Source organism: Hypomesus transpacificus, chromosome 12 (genome assembly GCF_021917145.1).
Source record: "Hypomesus transpacificus isolate Combined female chromosome 12, fHypTra1, whole genome shotgun sequence".
Taxonomy (NCBI): domain Eukaryota; kingdom Metazoa; phylum Chordata; class Actinopteri; order Osmeriformes; family Osmeridae; genus Hypomesus; species Hypomesus transpacificus.
Genome location: NC_061071.1, coordinates 6694635 through 6709079, shown reverse-complemented (window position 1 = coordinate 6709079; position 14445 = coordinate 6694635). Strand labels below are relative to the sequence as shown.

Genomic DNA, 14445 nt, shown 5'->3' with positions numbered 1-14445 from the left:
ATCGACTCACAGATGTTCAGAAGCTGCACTGCAGGTGAGAAGGAGGCGGGGAGATGTTTCTGAGTAGGTACCGTGGGACTGTTTATGTGAGGGAGAGTGATGGCAGGTATTTAAGTGAGGAGATAAAGATTGATGTGTGTGTTTGCCAATGTTCCACTCTCTCACCTGAACTCTGACCTCCTCCTCCACCTCCAGACGCTTCTCCTCGCGCACCAACTGGGCGTCAAAACGCTGCAGGAAGTTCTGTCTCTCATCACGTCCCTGCCAAACATCTACACGCACGCACACACAAAGACACAACCCCATCCATCACTGACGGTAGAGTTGGAGAAGGTCAGTCAGACCTGTAGGAAGGGTAAACAGATCGACCGCAGGCTGGCTGAAGGGCTGGGGTTCCCCAGTCACAAAGCCAGCGAGAGGGAAGCGCAGGTGGAGGGACTAACACGCAGCTTATTGTCCCTCTGAGTGGCTCTCAGGGGCCACTTCCTAGAAGGAAGCCTAAACTTCCTGTGTACAGCTTTCCGCCTGGACGCCAGCAGGAAGTGTGGGCACAGAGCCAGGTAGGTCCTTCCAGAACAAGGCAGGTGGGCTCTGATCTTCAACAACAGAAGACTTTTTGTGAACAAAGAAAAAGGAAAATATAGGAACAGCTGACGGCCCACAAAGAGTCAGTGACCCTGACTGGCCTCTCTCTACTACAACATGTCGGGTTACCTTACAGTGTATCCTAAACAACAGCCTGTAAAAGTAAGCTTCAGATTATTTATTAGTCTTTTTCCCGACCAACGTGTCGCTGTATGAAACAGAGCCTGAACTCATGTCATCACTGGCATCCGGATGGTTCTTCTTGACGGCTTCATCCTGGGATAAACCCTGTCAAGTTCAGGCTGGGGTCAAAGGGCATTGGTTTAACAGCTTGTGCTGGTGGCACCTCCGAACACGCGTCTGTCTTTGAAATGGGATCTGCTGGAAAGATCAGGGGTCAACTTCTCCTCCACAAGGCCCCCATTTTAAAGCCCCCCACCTCATTTCAAAACCCCCCCCCAGGTAATCTGATACACATAATTACTTTCTCTACTTATGCGTTATCCAGCAGCCCCCCCACCCCAAACTCAAGTTGTTTGTTTAAATAAAGCATCCATTCTGTCGCTCTGAAAACAGAGGCCTTTGAAGAGAGAGAGAAAGAATAAGAGAGCGAGCAAGAGAGAGAGAGAGCAAGTAAGAGAGAGAGAGAGCGAGAAAGAGAGAGAGAAAAAAAAGAAAGAAAGAGAGAGAGAGAGAGAGAGAGAGAGAGAGAGAGAGAGAGAGAGAGAGAAAAAGAAAGAAAGAGAGACAGAGTCAGAGTAGTGTTTTTGGAGATACAGAGCAAAGACAGTTGAGTTGCCTTTTAAGTGCTTTTATTTGACTTTAAGAGCACCGAATGATATCAAGTTTGCGCAAGAAAAAGCCAGTTTAGATTATAAACGGCGTTTCAATCAGTTCCATCTCACCCGACTGGCAACCTTACCAGCTCTCGTATGAAGAGTTCCCCACTGAGACCACACACACACACACACATCTGTAACAAAAGACTCTGTCAGTGGTCTAGTTTTAGCTATGTACCACCTGGTTTGTGAACAACTGAACTCCAAATGAAGCATGGTCAGCAGTGTTCTCTTTGCCAAGGCTACCTTCACAGTATCTTCCTCCAATATACAAAGCCATTTGTATGCCGGAGCACGCTTTTCAGCCCGGGCTTTCTTCCTCCCCTTTTCCCGCCAGGCTGGGAAGAAAAAGACCTGTTTTGTCCCAAGCTGCAGGCAGGAAGAGCCATTCGAGGGGTAAAAAAGCTCTTCCTATCGCACGGACCGGAGGGCAGGAAATTGAAATTAAATCTACGGGTCGCATCCAGGCAGTGCTCCGTGACGCTGGCATGGCACACAGGAAGGGAGAGCAATCACGGTCCCAGGTCAACAGCTTCAGCCCAGCTGGGGTGGAGAGCTGGAGAAGGGGGGGGGAGGGGGGGGGGGGGGGGGTAGGGGAAGACAAGGAAAAAAGGAAAAGGAAAAACACAACAAGGAAGCAAAACAAAACACTGGGAGCACAATGCCTGCGACCCTCCACGTGGGAAACTTCACAGTGAGAGCCACGGGAACCTCAAACGGGCCCGGTCCAACGGCCTCCTTGACCGACGCGCCCTCTTCCTGGAACCCCCGCTCACCCCGGATTCGCTCTCTGCGCAAACGTGCGATTCACCTTCACGCTTCGTCTCGTCCAAATAAACCTAACGAGCAATCATTTTCCAATTAGAGACACCTGATACAACAGAGGCCCATGCGTGGGATTACCAAAGCGATGGCCCCTCAGACCGACAGCTGTTTGTTTTTCCCTTAAAGCGTTGACGGCCAGGATGTTTGACATGGGTTTAAGAGAACGTCCAGAACACTGAGGACGTTACGATGGCGTCTTGTGATCCTTAATGCAGAGGGTTGAGAAAAAAGGAGGACGAATGGGAGGGGGCGGGGGCGGGGGGGGGGGCAGAAGATGGAGAAGAGAGCATCCAGCTGTGTTGAGTTACGTCCTGTCCATCCCTACACACAAGGCTTATTACTGGGAGTCTCAGAGAGGGGGGGGGGGGGGAGGTCAGACCTAATAAAAACTACAAATCCATCATCCCTTTTCATATGAAACGTCCAGACGGCGGGCTTCGTGACCGGGGCCAGGTGGGGTAACGAGCCCCCCCCCCCACCCCCACCCCGATGCCAACCGCCATGGCAGCCGCCGTCCCGTCAATAACTCAACGGCCGTTCCTGAGGTGTGGTGTGTAGCCAAGGCGCCGTGGTCTGGCCTTCATTAGGGCTCAAAGGGCTGCTTCTGTCAGGAATGTAACCCCGCGAGCTCCAGGTTGTGTTGCTCGACGCGGTGAGACGAATCATAACGAGCAGAGAAATTAAACAGCTTTGACTCGCCATATAATTGCTTCCTGCTAACTCGCAGCTGCAGCGTGACTTGTTGTTTTTTCAACCTCTCCTTCACTCTCTGTCCTCCAGCCAAAGAGGAAGGTAAAACAGGGCAGGGCCAGATAGGGGAGTTTCATTAAAACTGGCTTTAGGTGAAATCACAGTGTATTCTTCGGTAACTGGGCACGAATGCTCACTGAAGCATATTGGCTATTAAGTGAGTTAACATGAATGTTCTCGAGTGCTATTGATTGATATTTATTTCAGTTTTTTTTTCCGTTACGGAAAATGTTTCATGGGTCGTATCTTTATCCGCCATTCCGTATTCAACAGGATGTTGGAGTGTTTTACTCATTCACTCCCATTGTCCCAGGAATTAGGAAGCTGATAAACAGCTGGGAAAGGAAGACATTTGACCCTGTCATTAATCTATCCACTGTCCACTCTATCCTCAGTCAGAGAGCCTTCTTCCAAGAATTACACTCGTTCAAGGAGCAGCAATCATGGGAGAATTGGACTGGATTCTATTTCCAGTCTGATTGCATACCAATTAGATGGATTGGATATGCACTCTGCCTCTTTAACTACTAGGAATTCAGAGAGGTTTGACCCCAAACTTTGTTCTCCAAAGTTCATATGATGTTTACGCGACCGCTGCCCAAATTCATCTTTGAGTGACAGACATGTCCAATCTCAGCTTAGGTTATCGATGCTCGTAGCCGCCATGACTCGCAAACGATGTTTGTTGTTTCTGAGCCACCCTCGAAGACCTTCCAGACAGGTTGGGGAGAGCAGGGCTGACTGGCTGTGCATACTTCCAGCTGTGATTTGTGGGTGTTTGCACAGGGAGACCAAGGGTCCACCAAACAGTCAAGCTGTAAAGCACATGCCCGCCCGCCCTCCCTCCCCACACACACACACACACACACACACATTAGAACCTCCTTCTCCAATCCAGCCCCTCCTTCTCAGGTGACAGGGTCAGATAAGGGAACATGAAGGAAAGGAAGGACGAAGGCAGGGAGGGAGAGGGAGAGGGGGGGGCGATGGAGCGGAGGGGGACAGGGGCGGCTGGTGATGGAGTGATAAGATCCAGGACGTGGCGGCCGACTCCTCGGGGCATTCCGGCCCCGTCGAGGACTGAGCCTGTCAGGTTGTGGGGAGGTTGCTGAGAGGGTTGCCGGACGGTTCCCCGACTGTCATCCCAGAGGAAGACGGATGAGACGGACTGGGGAAGGGTGCAGCTACTCCTGGTTGTTTGACCTGGATCTTTCAGCAGCTCGGCCTAATCCCATTTCTCTACCTTGTCGCTCACTGAGGGAGTAACCTGGAGTGAACACAGACTTTATAGGTCTACATTCCGTTGAAACCCTTCCAGAACAAGTACAAAACTAAGTACAGGGATTATAGCCATCCAGAGAGGCCAAAAACTGCTTTACTTCTGAGTGAAACTGCACACAAAACAATACGAGGTTGACATAGTGGAAAGAAATAATATTAGTTCCATGGGAGACTTCAAGACCAACTGCTCCCTATGGAATGTTCTAGAGTAAAGGTCAAGAGCTGGGTTTGGAGAAGACTAGACCTCTGCACGCGTCTGCCCACGGGTCACTGGCACACAGAGGCCAGGCCGCGTTGCCTCACTTCCTGTCTGAGGGCTCCTCCCGCTGGGAAACAGGAAGGAGAGTGGTGGCCATTTGCAAGCCTGTCACAAGAGGAGATTGATTTATCGTCCCAGAGAGCCTCTTTAGCCTGCACACCCATACCGGCCGAGCCACAGGCGGGAGAAGGGTTAAAGCTCACACACTGAGCATTCCTCAAGAAACGTTATCTGCGTGGAATTGAGAGGTGTTCCATGGTGGGGGTTTTGAATTCAAATCCAAGACAGGCATCCCCGGTCCAAATCAATCCACGAGGGAGCCTAGCCCAGCCACTAGAGGGCCCCTTGACTGGACGTAAACCCTCCAGCCGACCCTGAAGACGGGCCCACGGAGAGGCAGACCTGCTAGTCCATAGAAGATATCGGTATGGCAACCAACAGATACAGTCTGGAAGAACACAATGGGAGGAAGCTTGCAGATTAAACCTTATCAAGCTGACAGAAGACAGGAGTGGGATCCGGAATGCACTCTGTCTCCTATCCCGTTGATAGACTTCCAACGTATCCTCTTAATTTTTTATTAAATCAATGTCAAACTTTATTTTGAGACTTTTTCCCCAGACAATGAAAGAGCGAGCACACATGCGATATGGTCACTCAATACTCGAAATAAACAACAAAAAGAAATCATTTTGAGCCTCAAAATACAGTATAACGTTGATGTCATCAAAGTACGTGGAGCATATGGTGTGTGTGGCTTGCAGCGATGCCCATACCTCCCAGTGAGGCAGCAGGGTGGAATGTGTGTTACTTTCTACCTCTTTCTGATCTTTTTATTCACCTTTATACATCTTGGCTCCTTCCACGACTGTTGGAAGAAAACAGCTCGGGGGCATTTTCCAACCTTTCTCTTCCTCCTAAAAAAAAAAAAGAAAAAAAAAAGACAAAACCACAATTAGAAATCGTCATAGTGATAAATCCTAAACAGGTGTTTCAGGAAAGAGCGCATTTTTTTTACTGGTAATTCGTCTACCGTGAGGCTCCTGTGGGATCTCCTGCTTCCATTTAAAATATGACGCCTAATAACTTAGCAAGACAGAGCGAGGGAAGGGCTTTTCAGTTCTTGTTTTTTCCCGTTTTAATACAAGGGTCCTGGGTCAGTCTATGGCTAATTTAGTCGAGAGACATTGATTCTGTGGGAGTTCAAAGCTGCTCCGGTCAGGACCGGGTCTCCACTGTGCTGTGGCACCGGGTCAAATCCTCAGCCATCATTGATGATGTGAACACACAGCAGGGCGACCAGAGAGCGACTGTGAGTGTGATTTATGAAACGATATGTTTTGCTGCCTCACAGTCAGAGGTACAACTTTTAACATTCATTTACTTTACAACACACACACACACACACACCGGCACACACACACACACACCTGCACAAAATGTAATCATGAAGGAGATTTCACGTTCCTACTCCTTTTTATCACACTGTAGATGTGTAATGGTCCCCTCTAAAGATGGAAAAGTCCATTTGAAAATATGAAGAGATTTTAAGTGCTCCACATGACACTTTAAATGGTGTATGACGATGCTCAGGGTGCAAGGCAAGCCACTTCCTGGTGGAAAGGGGCAGGCATGATCAACATTTCAGTTGTTCAAACAAGGTTGGGAAAACACAGGAGGCCCTAATGGAGATGTCACATGTCAGATAGGGCTGCAGGTCACAGCTGTCAATCACCAGGCTCTCGAGTTACGCCAGTATCTGTCAACAACGCTTGCCTAACCCTGCCAAAAAACATTATCCAACTAAATTGTTTCACCCAATAGTTTTTGTTCTACTATATAACACAGCTGACTAATAACTGAGAAAGCTGCATCTTGAGGTGGGATTCAGGGTTGTTCTAAACTCTGCAGGGAGTGTTAGGAAGAGCAGAAGTAAGGATGTAGGAAGCCTTGTTGTTAACGGCTCATTTAAGGAATGGTTGAGTGGTCTCCTGGAGATCGTTTTTGGTGGTTAGATAATAAATACGTTCATGGTTTCAACCCCTATCTCCCTCCATCTCAGTCACCCGAAAACACCGATAAACCTCATTTCTCATTTGGAGTACCATTCAGTAGAGCACGAGTAGTTCCTGGACTGAATTCGAAAAACTAAACTGTTCCTATCGCTATGATTTGTTTTGTTACTTTGACATTAGGAAATGATTGATGAGTGTTCTGCGTAGCCAAAATAAGTATCACAGGAAACTCTAGGTCCAACCACTCAGAATGTTCCTGAACAAACCTCTTTGTCGTCTTTCCCCTTCTTCCCTTTGGTCTTTCCCTTCTTGTCTTTCTTCTTCTCCTTCCGTTCCTTCCCAGACTTCTTGTCTTTCTTTCCTCTGCTTTTCCTCTTTTTCTCCCTCTCCTCCTCTTTTGCTGCTAGCTCTGCAGCCACCTGGTTAAGGTGACAGGAAACAACATATAGAGACCATACAGGGAAGACATCACGAACAAGAAAAGAAATACAAAAGATGAGAAGGAGAATGTGAGTTTGACCTGTTCCGGTGTTTTCTGAGCAAATATGGACGCTGATCCCCCGTCCTCAGTGTTGGGGAAGTCAGGGAACTTGCCAGTAGCGTCTCTGTGGTGAGAGACAGACCATGCTACAGTCAATTCACCATAAATGTGCTTTAATGTCGTTTATCCTTATTTAAGTCTTTGGGAAAGTCTGTTTTGAATACTAGGTCAAATGACTGAATAAAAAAAAGCGTTACCACCAATCGGTATTTTATGGTGTGCTTGGCACCTTTTAGAATGGTATTTTGTGTCATGGCAAAACCTTCCTGACTTACACACAATACAATATTCCAATGCACTTTGACAAACACACAAACACACACACACATCCCCCTGCCATTCCAACAGCCCACCCAACTCCAAGTTCTCATCTTATTTCAACACCACCCCAGCATTCAGAGGCTTGGCTAATCTTGGTGGTCTCCTCGGGGGGCAGGAAGCCCTTGGATTCTCATCAGGGTCTGGGAGGAAGCTCCACTGGCGGTGGGTCTGCGAACCCCGGAGGGTGGGGCTCTTTATCCATCATGGTGCTTATGTTATTGTCAGCGTTCCAGCCGGGGTCAGAGCAGAGGGCAGCAGCTCAGAGCGCTGGGACAGAGCGAGGGTCAGCGTGTGGATCTGGAGCTTTGTCTCTCCCCTTATGGGAGCTGTATAGGAGCTGTGCTACTCCCTAGGCACCGGGCCTGGATGACTTACAACCATTGTCCCCCCTCCCTCTTCTCCTCTAATGGGTAGCACCCACCGGTGGCCAACCATAAATCACCCAGGAATGTGCTAATAGGCCACCTCAGCAGCGATGGGCCTGACTGAGACGATCGCCACCGTGCTCATTTCTAGATCGTTCTGTGGTCCCAGTCTAAACACGGGCCCTCCCACTAAGCACTGGGTCACTCCAGCACACCCAAACACACAAGCAGGCTCACTCACGTGCACCCCACCCCTGGCTAACCACACACAGACACACACACCCCCACACACACACACACCCACATTGAAACTGTCAAAATGAAAGAAACAGACACACAATGACACAGTACTGTTAGGTCGCCTCCTCTGTACAGCCGTAAAAGAATAGGAAGAATCGGACGGATGAAAAGGGCTTTTTGCTGACAAGCCAGACAGCTGCTCCATTGCTGCAGGGCCACACCAAACTGAGACAGGAGCTCAGTCTTTCTCACTGATTGAAATCCGACTTAGAAGAAGCCAGGAGACTGCGCACATAATCTGAATGATAGGCCAATTAACTAAGAGGCTGTGCAGAGGAGAACACCAGCGGTGACTCGACCCCCCCGTGAAGGAGATGGATGGAGTCCTAAACTAATGTGCATCGTCCCGACCTCAAGCATCGACTTCCCTGGCTGCCTCTCTCTCTCCCTCTCCTTCTCCCTCTTCCTCTCCCTCTCCCCCTCTCTCTCTCTCTCCCTCTCTCTCTCCCTCTCCCCCTCTCTCCCTCTCTCTCACCTGCATTCGATGAACCACTGGCGTATCTGCTCCTGCAGCGTCTCCCTTATGTCAGGGCCCTCGACGGAGACCACGGACTCCTTGATGTGGACCAGTGCCCTCTGGTACTCTGCCTCGTGCTCCTCCTGGACCAGCCTGCGAGAGGCCTCCACCTGCTGGGCCTGCAGCAGAGCCATGCTGGGCCCCAGCTGCTCCGGAGGGATCTGGGGACCAGGAGAACACCCAGGACCAGCTCAAACAGGACTGAATGTTCCTCTACCAGATGACATGTCACCATGTGCAAAACAGTTTTTTTCTCAATCGCAAAGATACTTTTCCTAAAAATGGGATACACTCGATCGAAGTAATAACCGAGCCAAAGTAAAACAGTGTTTCGGTTGTTGGGCAGAACAGCAAGTCATTTTCACACACTGCACATGCTGAAGCTCCTTTGTCGAATAAGCAAATCAAGTCCAAAACAAAAAACATTTAGGTCTCAACTGATACAAATCAATCCTATAGCTGTTAACCTCCTCTAACTGTGTGCAAAACGTCTTTGTTCAACCAGCAAATCTTGATTCATGCATAACAGGTGCACCTTGTAATGTACCATGCAGGAAGACGTTTCCCACAGCATTGCTAAGGATGACACCCAGAGTCAAGCAGATGAAAACATGTGGCTGGATCAACAAGGATGAATGTTCTGAATGTGGTGCATTTCAGTTGCTTTTTTGACATGACATGTTATTTTCTTAGATACTATAAACTAGCCTATAAGAAAGCCTTTTGTTACTGGGTAATCATGCCCATTTGACTATTAGTTTTGTTGGAATAATCTTTGGTACAATTCCGTAATGTCATGGTATGAACTATGATTACAACATCAACAAATGGCACATGCATCTTAAAGAGGGTGAAAATATGTTAGGGTGTATTGATAGTTTAGCATTTATTAAGTCATTTGGTGGGTGTAATTGTTGATGGTAAAAGCTTGTCATTAGATAGGTCAAGTTTTATGTTTTGATGAAGGCAGTTGATTTTGTGTGTTACTTTTTTGGTTTGAGTGTAAACTGTTTTCACTCTTAAGTGAATTATTTTGGAAAAATGAACTCAAGAAAAAAGAACAAATGCAGACCATTGATTGCTGTGAGGGATGTGAGTTCAAGGACACAGAGAGAACAAGGACAAGGTGTTCTAAGTATTTTAAGATCAGGAAATAGGCGTGAAAAAAGTCTGTTTAGTCACATACTGGTTTACATGAAATGACTCAAAGCAATAAATGAAAGGTTATTTTCAAAGACAAGTTATGGGCGTGCACAACTACTTGTACCCAGGCACATGATCAGTTTGGGAAACTGTTACTAGACAAAAGCTTATTCATCACCTGGATAAGCCTGACAATATAACTTGTTTATAGTTTACACACACACACACACACACACACACACACACACACACACACACACACACACACACACACACACACACACACACACACACACACACACCCTGGTACAGGGAAGCAGGGCACGCACCATTCCCAGGAAGATCATCTCCTCTAGACGCTCCTGCTTGGTCCTCTTCCTGGTGCTGTAGCCCAGCCACACCTACAACACAACACAGGAGGGCTCACCTGGGGCCTGGTGTGTGTGGGGGGGAATGAGTGTGTTTGTGTGTGAGAGAGAGACAAAGAATCAAAAGAAAGAGAATATGTGCCCATGTTCCTGTGTCTAAAGAGTGACTGTGTGTGTGTGCGTGTGTGTGTGTGTGTGTGTGTGTGTGTGAGTGCGTGCGTGTTAGTTGGTGGCAACACTTGGGAGACAGGGTTGATGATAACATCTGACAGTCTTTAACAGAAGGTGAGACCTTGCTTGGCTGTGATATCTCCTCTCTCGCCTGTAATCAAAACACAACGCTCTGTTTCTGTTAAGGTATGCAGCTCAAAGCTACAATTGTCATGATTCTGACAAACTGTTGACGGAAGTTTGGGAACTGAACACATAGGAAAAAACGATTTGCTCTGCTGTCTTCAGCAGATATATTCAACTCAATACAAGATAACTGTGTAAACCTTACTTGAACTGTGCTGAACAACTGTGCCTAGACTGAATGATTAAGACTGAACCAGCAGTTTCATCTACACAGCGGTCGGAGAAGGTGATTCATGTTTTTAATATGGTAACAAGGGTTGCAATCCCTCCCCTCTTGTCTTGTCTTCACCCAAAAGGCCTATTGGTGAACAGCACCAAATCATGCAGCAAACTGTATACAACTTACATTAAAGAGTTACATTTGGACTCCATCCCAGTCTAAATCAATTGCAATAGTGCTTTGTATTGAGATATCGAGCTGAATGCGGCCTCTACTCTCGTCGCAAAGCAGTACAAATTGTTAGTTTCAGCAAAATCTAAACACAATGTCGCCTCTGTCGGGGAATTGCTTGGTCCATAACTATAACCACAACACGGTCCACTCTCTTGACGTCAACATCCTAGAGGATCGGATTACGAGATTAGCAAGGTCATGAAAACGAACACCCCAAATCCTGACTCACTTTCCTCCGCTCTGTCATCGCACAAGTGCTAACCTTCCGTGGGCGAACAAAGGCCCTCGGCACATAGCTTTCACAGTGGAATCGGGTGTACTTCTTATGCCTCGGTGGGATCAGATGACGATTATAATATCTTTTGTGTGTTCGTGTCATGGTGAGGGTGACAGGAGGCCACAGTTATACTGACCTCAACTGGACCGGTCGTGTTCAGGTCATGTTTTGGGTGAGCCCTGATCTGGCTGGAGCACCCAGATGATACACAGCCCAACTTCGACCGCCTACTGTGCTTATGGGTCGCGTTACATTTGCTCAAATAGGAAACAGACGCGTTCACCACCGATATTTGAATGCAATATCCCTTTCATCTGCCTTCATATTTGGCTTTATTCTCAGTCGTGAGGGATGGGAGGACCGTGCGCAGTGCTTTCCCCCCCTCTACCAGGGGGTAGAGGATGCTGTACCTTCTGTATGCAAGTGGCAGCCTGGTCCGGGTCCAGGTCCGTGGGGGTGCAGCTCTGTCCCTGGGCGGCCTCCTCTTCCGCCTGACGGATCTCCCTCATGAAGCGAGCCCTGAGGCGTCCCTGGCGTGCCCGCTCGCCAACCTGAAGGACCCGCACTGCCTCCTCCACACACATGGTCTGAAGGGAGATCTCCTGTCGCGTTCCACAGCGGCGATACAGGGCTCACGTTTCATCATTACAGATGGGACAACTGAATGGGCTGAGGTCAACCGTTTGGTTTTTGACGTGTAATGGATGTCAATGGATTTCAAAATGTAAGCTCTTAAGGCTAAGAGCTTCTTAGGAGCGTTCTAAGAGCGTTCTGGAACACTCCTAAGAAGCTCTTAGCGTTAAAAGCTTCTTAACGAATCTGGGAAAGGCGGCCAATATCAGTAAGTTGAATGAAAAAGTGTAACCAAGGTTTCATGTGGATGTGAAGTTTGTGTTACTGACCGGCTCGTGCTCCAAGTCTCCTCCTTTAGCCAGGACATGAGCCAGCATCTTCTCTCTGTCCCGGAGAACCCGTATCTTCTCCCTCACAAAGTACTGAGGGATGGGCACCTCCAGGTCCTCCTGAGACACACATCACACCTTCACGTCAGACTCGTTTGGTGAGAACGTTCCTCAACGATGTGCTTGGAGAGATGCACGTGTATATGGAATAACATTCAGAACCTAAGCCTTCGACAAGCCCTCCTACTGCTACTGAGGAACAGCTCATTCCGATCTACTCCCCAGTCCGTTCCACCTCCAGGTCCCACTCACGGGTGTCAGTTTGAGGTCCTCCAGCACATCGTCGAAGAAGTGAAACTCCGAAAACTCCAGCTCCACCATCTCATTCTTCAGCTCCAGCAGACGCCCCATCACGCCGTCCAGCACCTGCCTGACCACGCGACGCTTCTGGGGGTGAACCACCTGGTCGTACACCGCCTCCAGGCTGCGGAAGATCTGGAGGTACTTCAGGTAGAACGTGGCCAGACCCTGGAAGATCTGCAGGCGGTCTTTCTGAGGCCGGGGCACCGTGGAGGGGAGCTCGTCCACTAGGAGGTCCTCCAGAGCTACATGGGCTGTAGCCCACATCCTGGCATAGGAGCTGGGCAGAGGAGTGTTCAGATGGTGAAAACACTGACAGGCTTTCTAAGACCCACTAGCTTCTGAGAGTCAAGGCTCTTCCACAGTCTCTCTCAGACCATATCCCTACTATGCTGAAATAAACAGCAATAGCACCGCTAATACTTGCAAAGGGAAAGGACAAACAGGTCATCCAGATGTATTAGGTGTGGGAATACCTTTGTTACATCAGGAAAAACGATTGCTTTGCTTTGTGTATTGGCAAAATTAAACGCAAAATGTCACTCACGTCCGCCAATAAACACATTCACGCTCTCTGCTCTGGATAAGTTGCTGCCTCAGTAAATCACAAAAGACATGATTTACAATGGTGACATCACGCTTCTTTCATATTCGGATGAGTTCTATACTGCTACCCTAAAGGCAATCTCCGTTGCCTGCAGTCATTCTTGTTCAAGGGCTGGCTGTATCAAAAGAGCAGAGAGTGGGTGGGAAGGAAGGAGGAGCAGTGTGGAGGCTGAGGGACCATTTCTTAGGGGACCTCAACAATAAAATGGGAGGGTGTGGGGGACTCAACTAGATACCCTGCTAGTGCCCGGCAACAAAGCCCTGAGTCAAAGAATTTGAAAGCGCACCATAGAAACTCAGTCAACAAATCACAAAGGTTCCACCTATCAGGAAATGAAGGCTTATTACGTTTGTCGTCTGGGAATCATATTTCTCTGAAGGGTGCTTGCAAGCGAAGCTGTGTCATCGCATGAATATACCAGCCTTGATATTTACTGGCATTTACAGTCCAAAGAACTGCTTTTTCAAGCACCAAGTTGATGCAAGAATGCCTGTCTGTTGTTATGGGAACAGCAACACAGTGCACTTTCTCCCTGTTTCACAACTTGCAGTTCTCGCTTATTAAGTTTGAAAGCTGCTGGCAATTCAGAAATAATATCACATCACCCTCGGTGGACAGCTATTTTGAAGAAATCGTGTCTTGTGACCAACTTCTAGATTTTTCTTTTAGTAGAGGAAAGCATTGAACAGATCAAAGTGTACAAAGTTGCAGAGAGAAATGAATTAGATGTATCCAACCTGTGAGACATGTTATATACCAGCCTTTTCCGATAGATGAATCAAGATGAGCCTCTAGATTTGTAGTCTGTCAGTCTTCACAATGAACATAATTAAATTAGGAACTTAGACACGACTGTGTGCAACAAATCTGTTACAAAAAAGAAGATTGTTTCATCACTGACTTCCCAATACGCGCTGCAAAAACATTGTCGAGAACAAGATTAGACCCTTTTAGACCAGGTATGTGACAATTGTATTTCATTTGATGCCTATGCCTATCTGAGATTCAGCTGTCCTAAATATTGTAAAAGCATCTAACGTTTAGCTATCCTGTCCTAATGATGTCCATGCAATCAAATTATTCTGATTCCGTGAGTCTGACATGTTGTAACTTTCCAATTTTCCATGTAAAGACATGCAAACAAAAACTGCCTCCAATCGATTAAAGTATGTTGCTTTTCTGTGAGCACTCGAGCGTCTAGCAACGGAACGACACGCCTGCGCAATGCACCCACACCGGACAGTCAGATCGCAAAAACGCGAATGTAATAGCCTATAGTGCCTTGTCTTTAACTATACACTCCATGTCACGCTTTTGGACTATCCCAATTCCCTCAGTGTGCAAATAATTGCATGGGAGTCAGATGGCTGAGCGGTGAGGGAATTGGGCTAATAATCTGAAGGTTGCCAGATCGATTCCCGGCCGAGCCAAATGACGTT

The 14445-nt window shown here is 47.9% G+C and overlaps 1 protein-coding gene across 1 annotated transcript in view; it reads right to left on the bottom strand.

Annotated features, from left to right (window-relative positions):
• The window catches only part of iqca1 (IQ motif containing with AAA domain 1), a 24153-nt gene extending 10001 nt beyond the window's left edge, over window positions 1-14152 (bottom strand). Inside the window, exons 1-10 of the mRNA XM_047030543.1 lie at window positions 13744-14152; window positions 12352-12679; window positions 12040-12159; window positions 11548-11739; window positions 10071-10142; window positions 8557-8759; window positions 7075-7159; window positions 6821-6973; window positions 5381-5456; window positions 166-272 (exon numbers count right to left, since the gene is read on the bottom strand). Of these exons, the coding sequence (XP_046886499.1) occupies window positions 166-272; window positions 5381-5456; window positions 6821-6973; window positions 7075-7159; window positions 8557-8759; window positions 10071-10142; window positions 11548-11739; window positions 12040-12159; window positions 12352-12679; window positions 13744-13754 (1347 nt within the window). The 5' untranslated portion in view covers window positions 13755-14152. The remainder of the gene's footprint in view (window positions 1-165; window positions 273-5380; window positions 5457-6820; window positions 6974-7074; window positions 7160-8556; window positions 8760-10070; window positions 10143-11547; window positions 11740-12039; window positions 12160-12351; window positions 12680-13743) is intronic.
• Window positions 14153-14445: the final 293 nt, after the last annotated feature.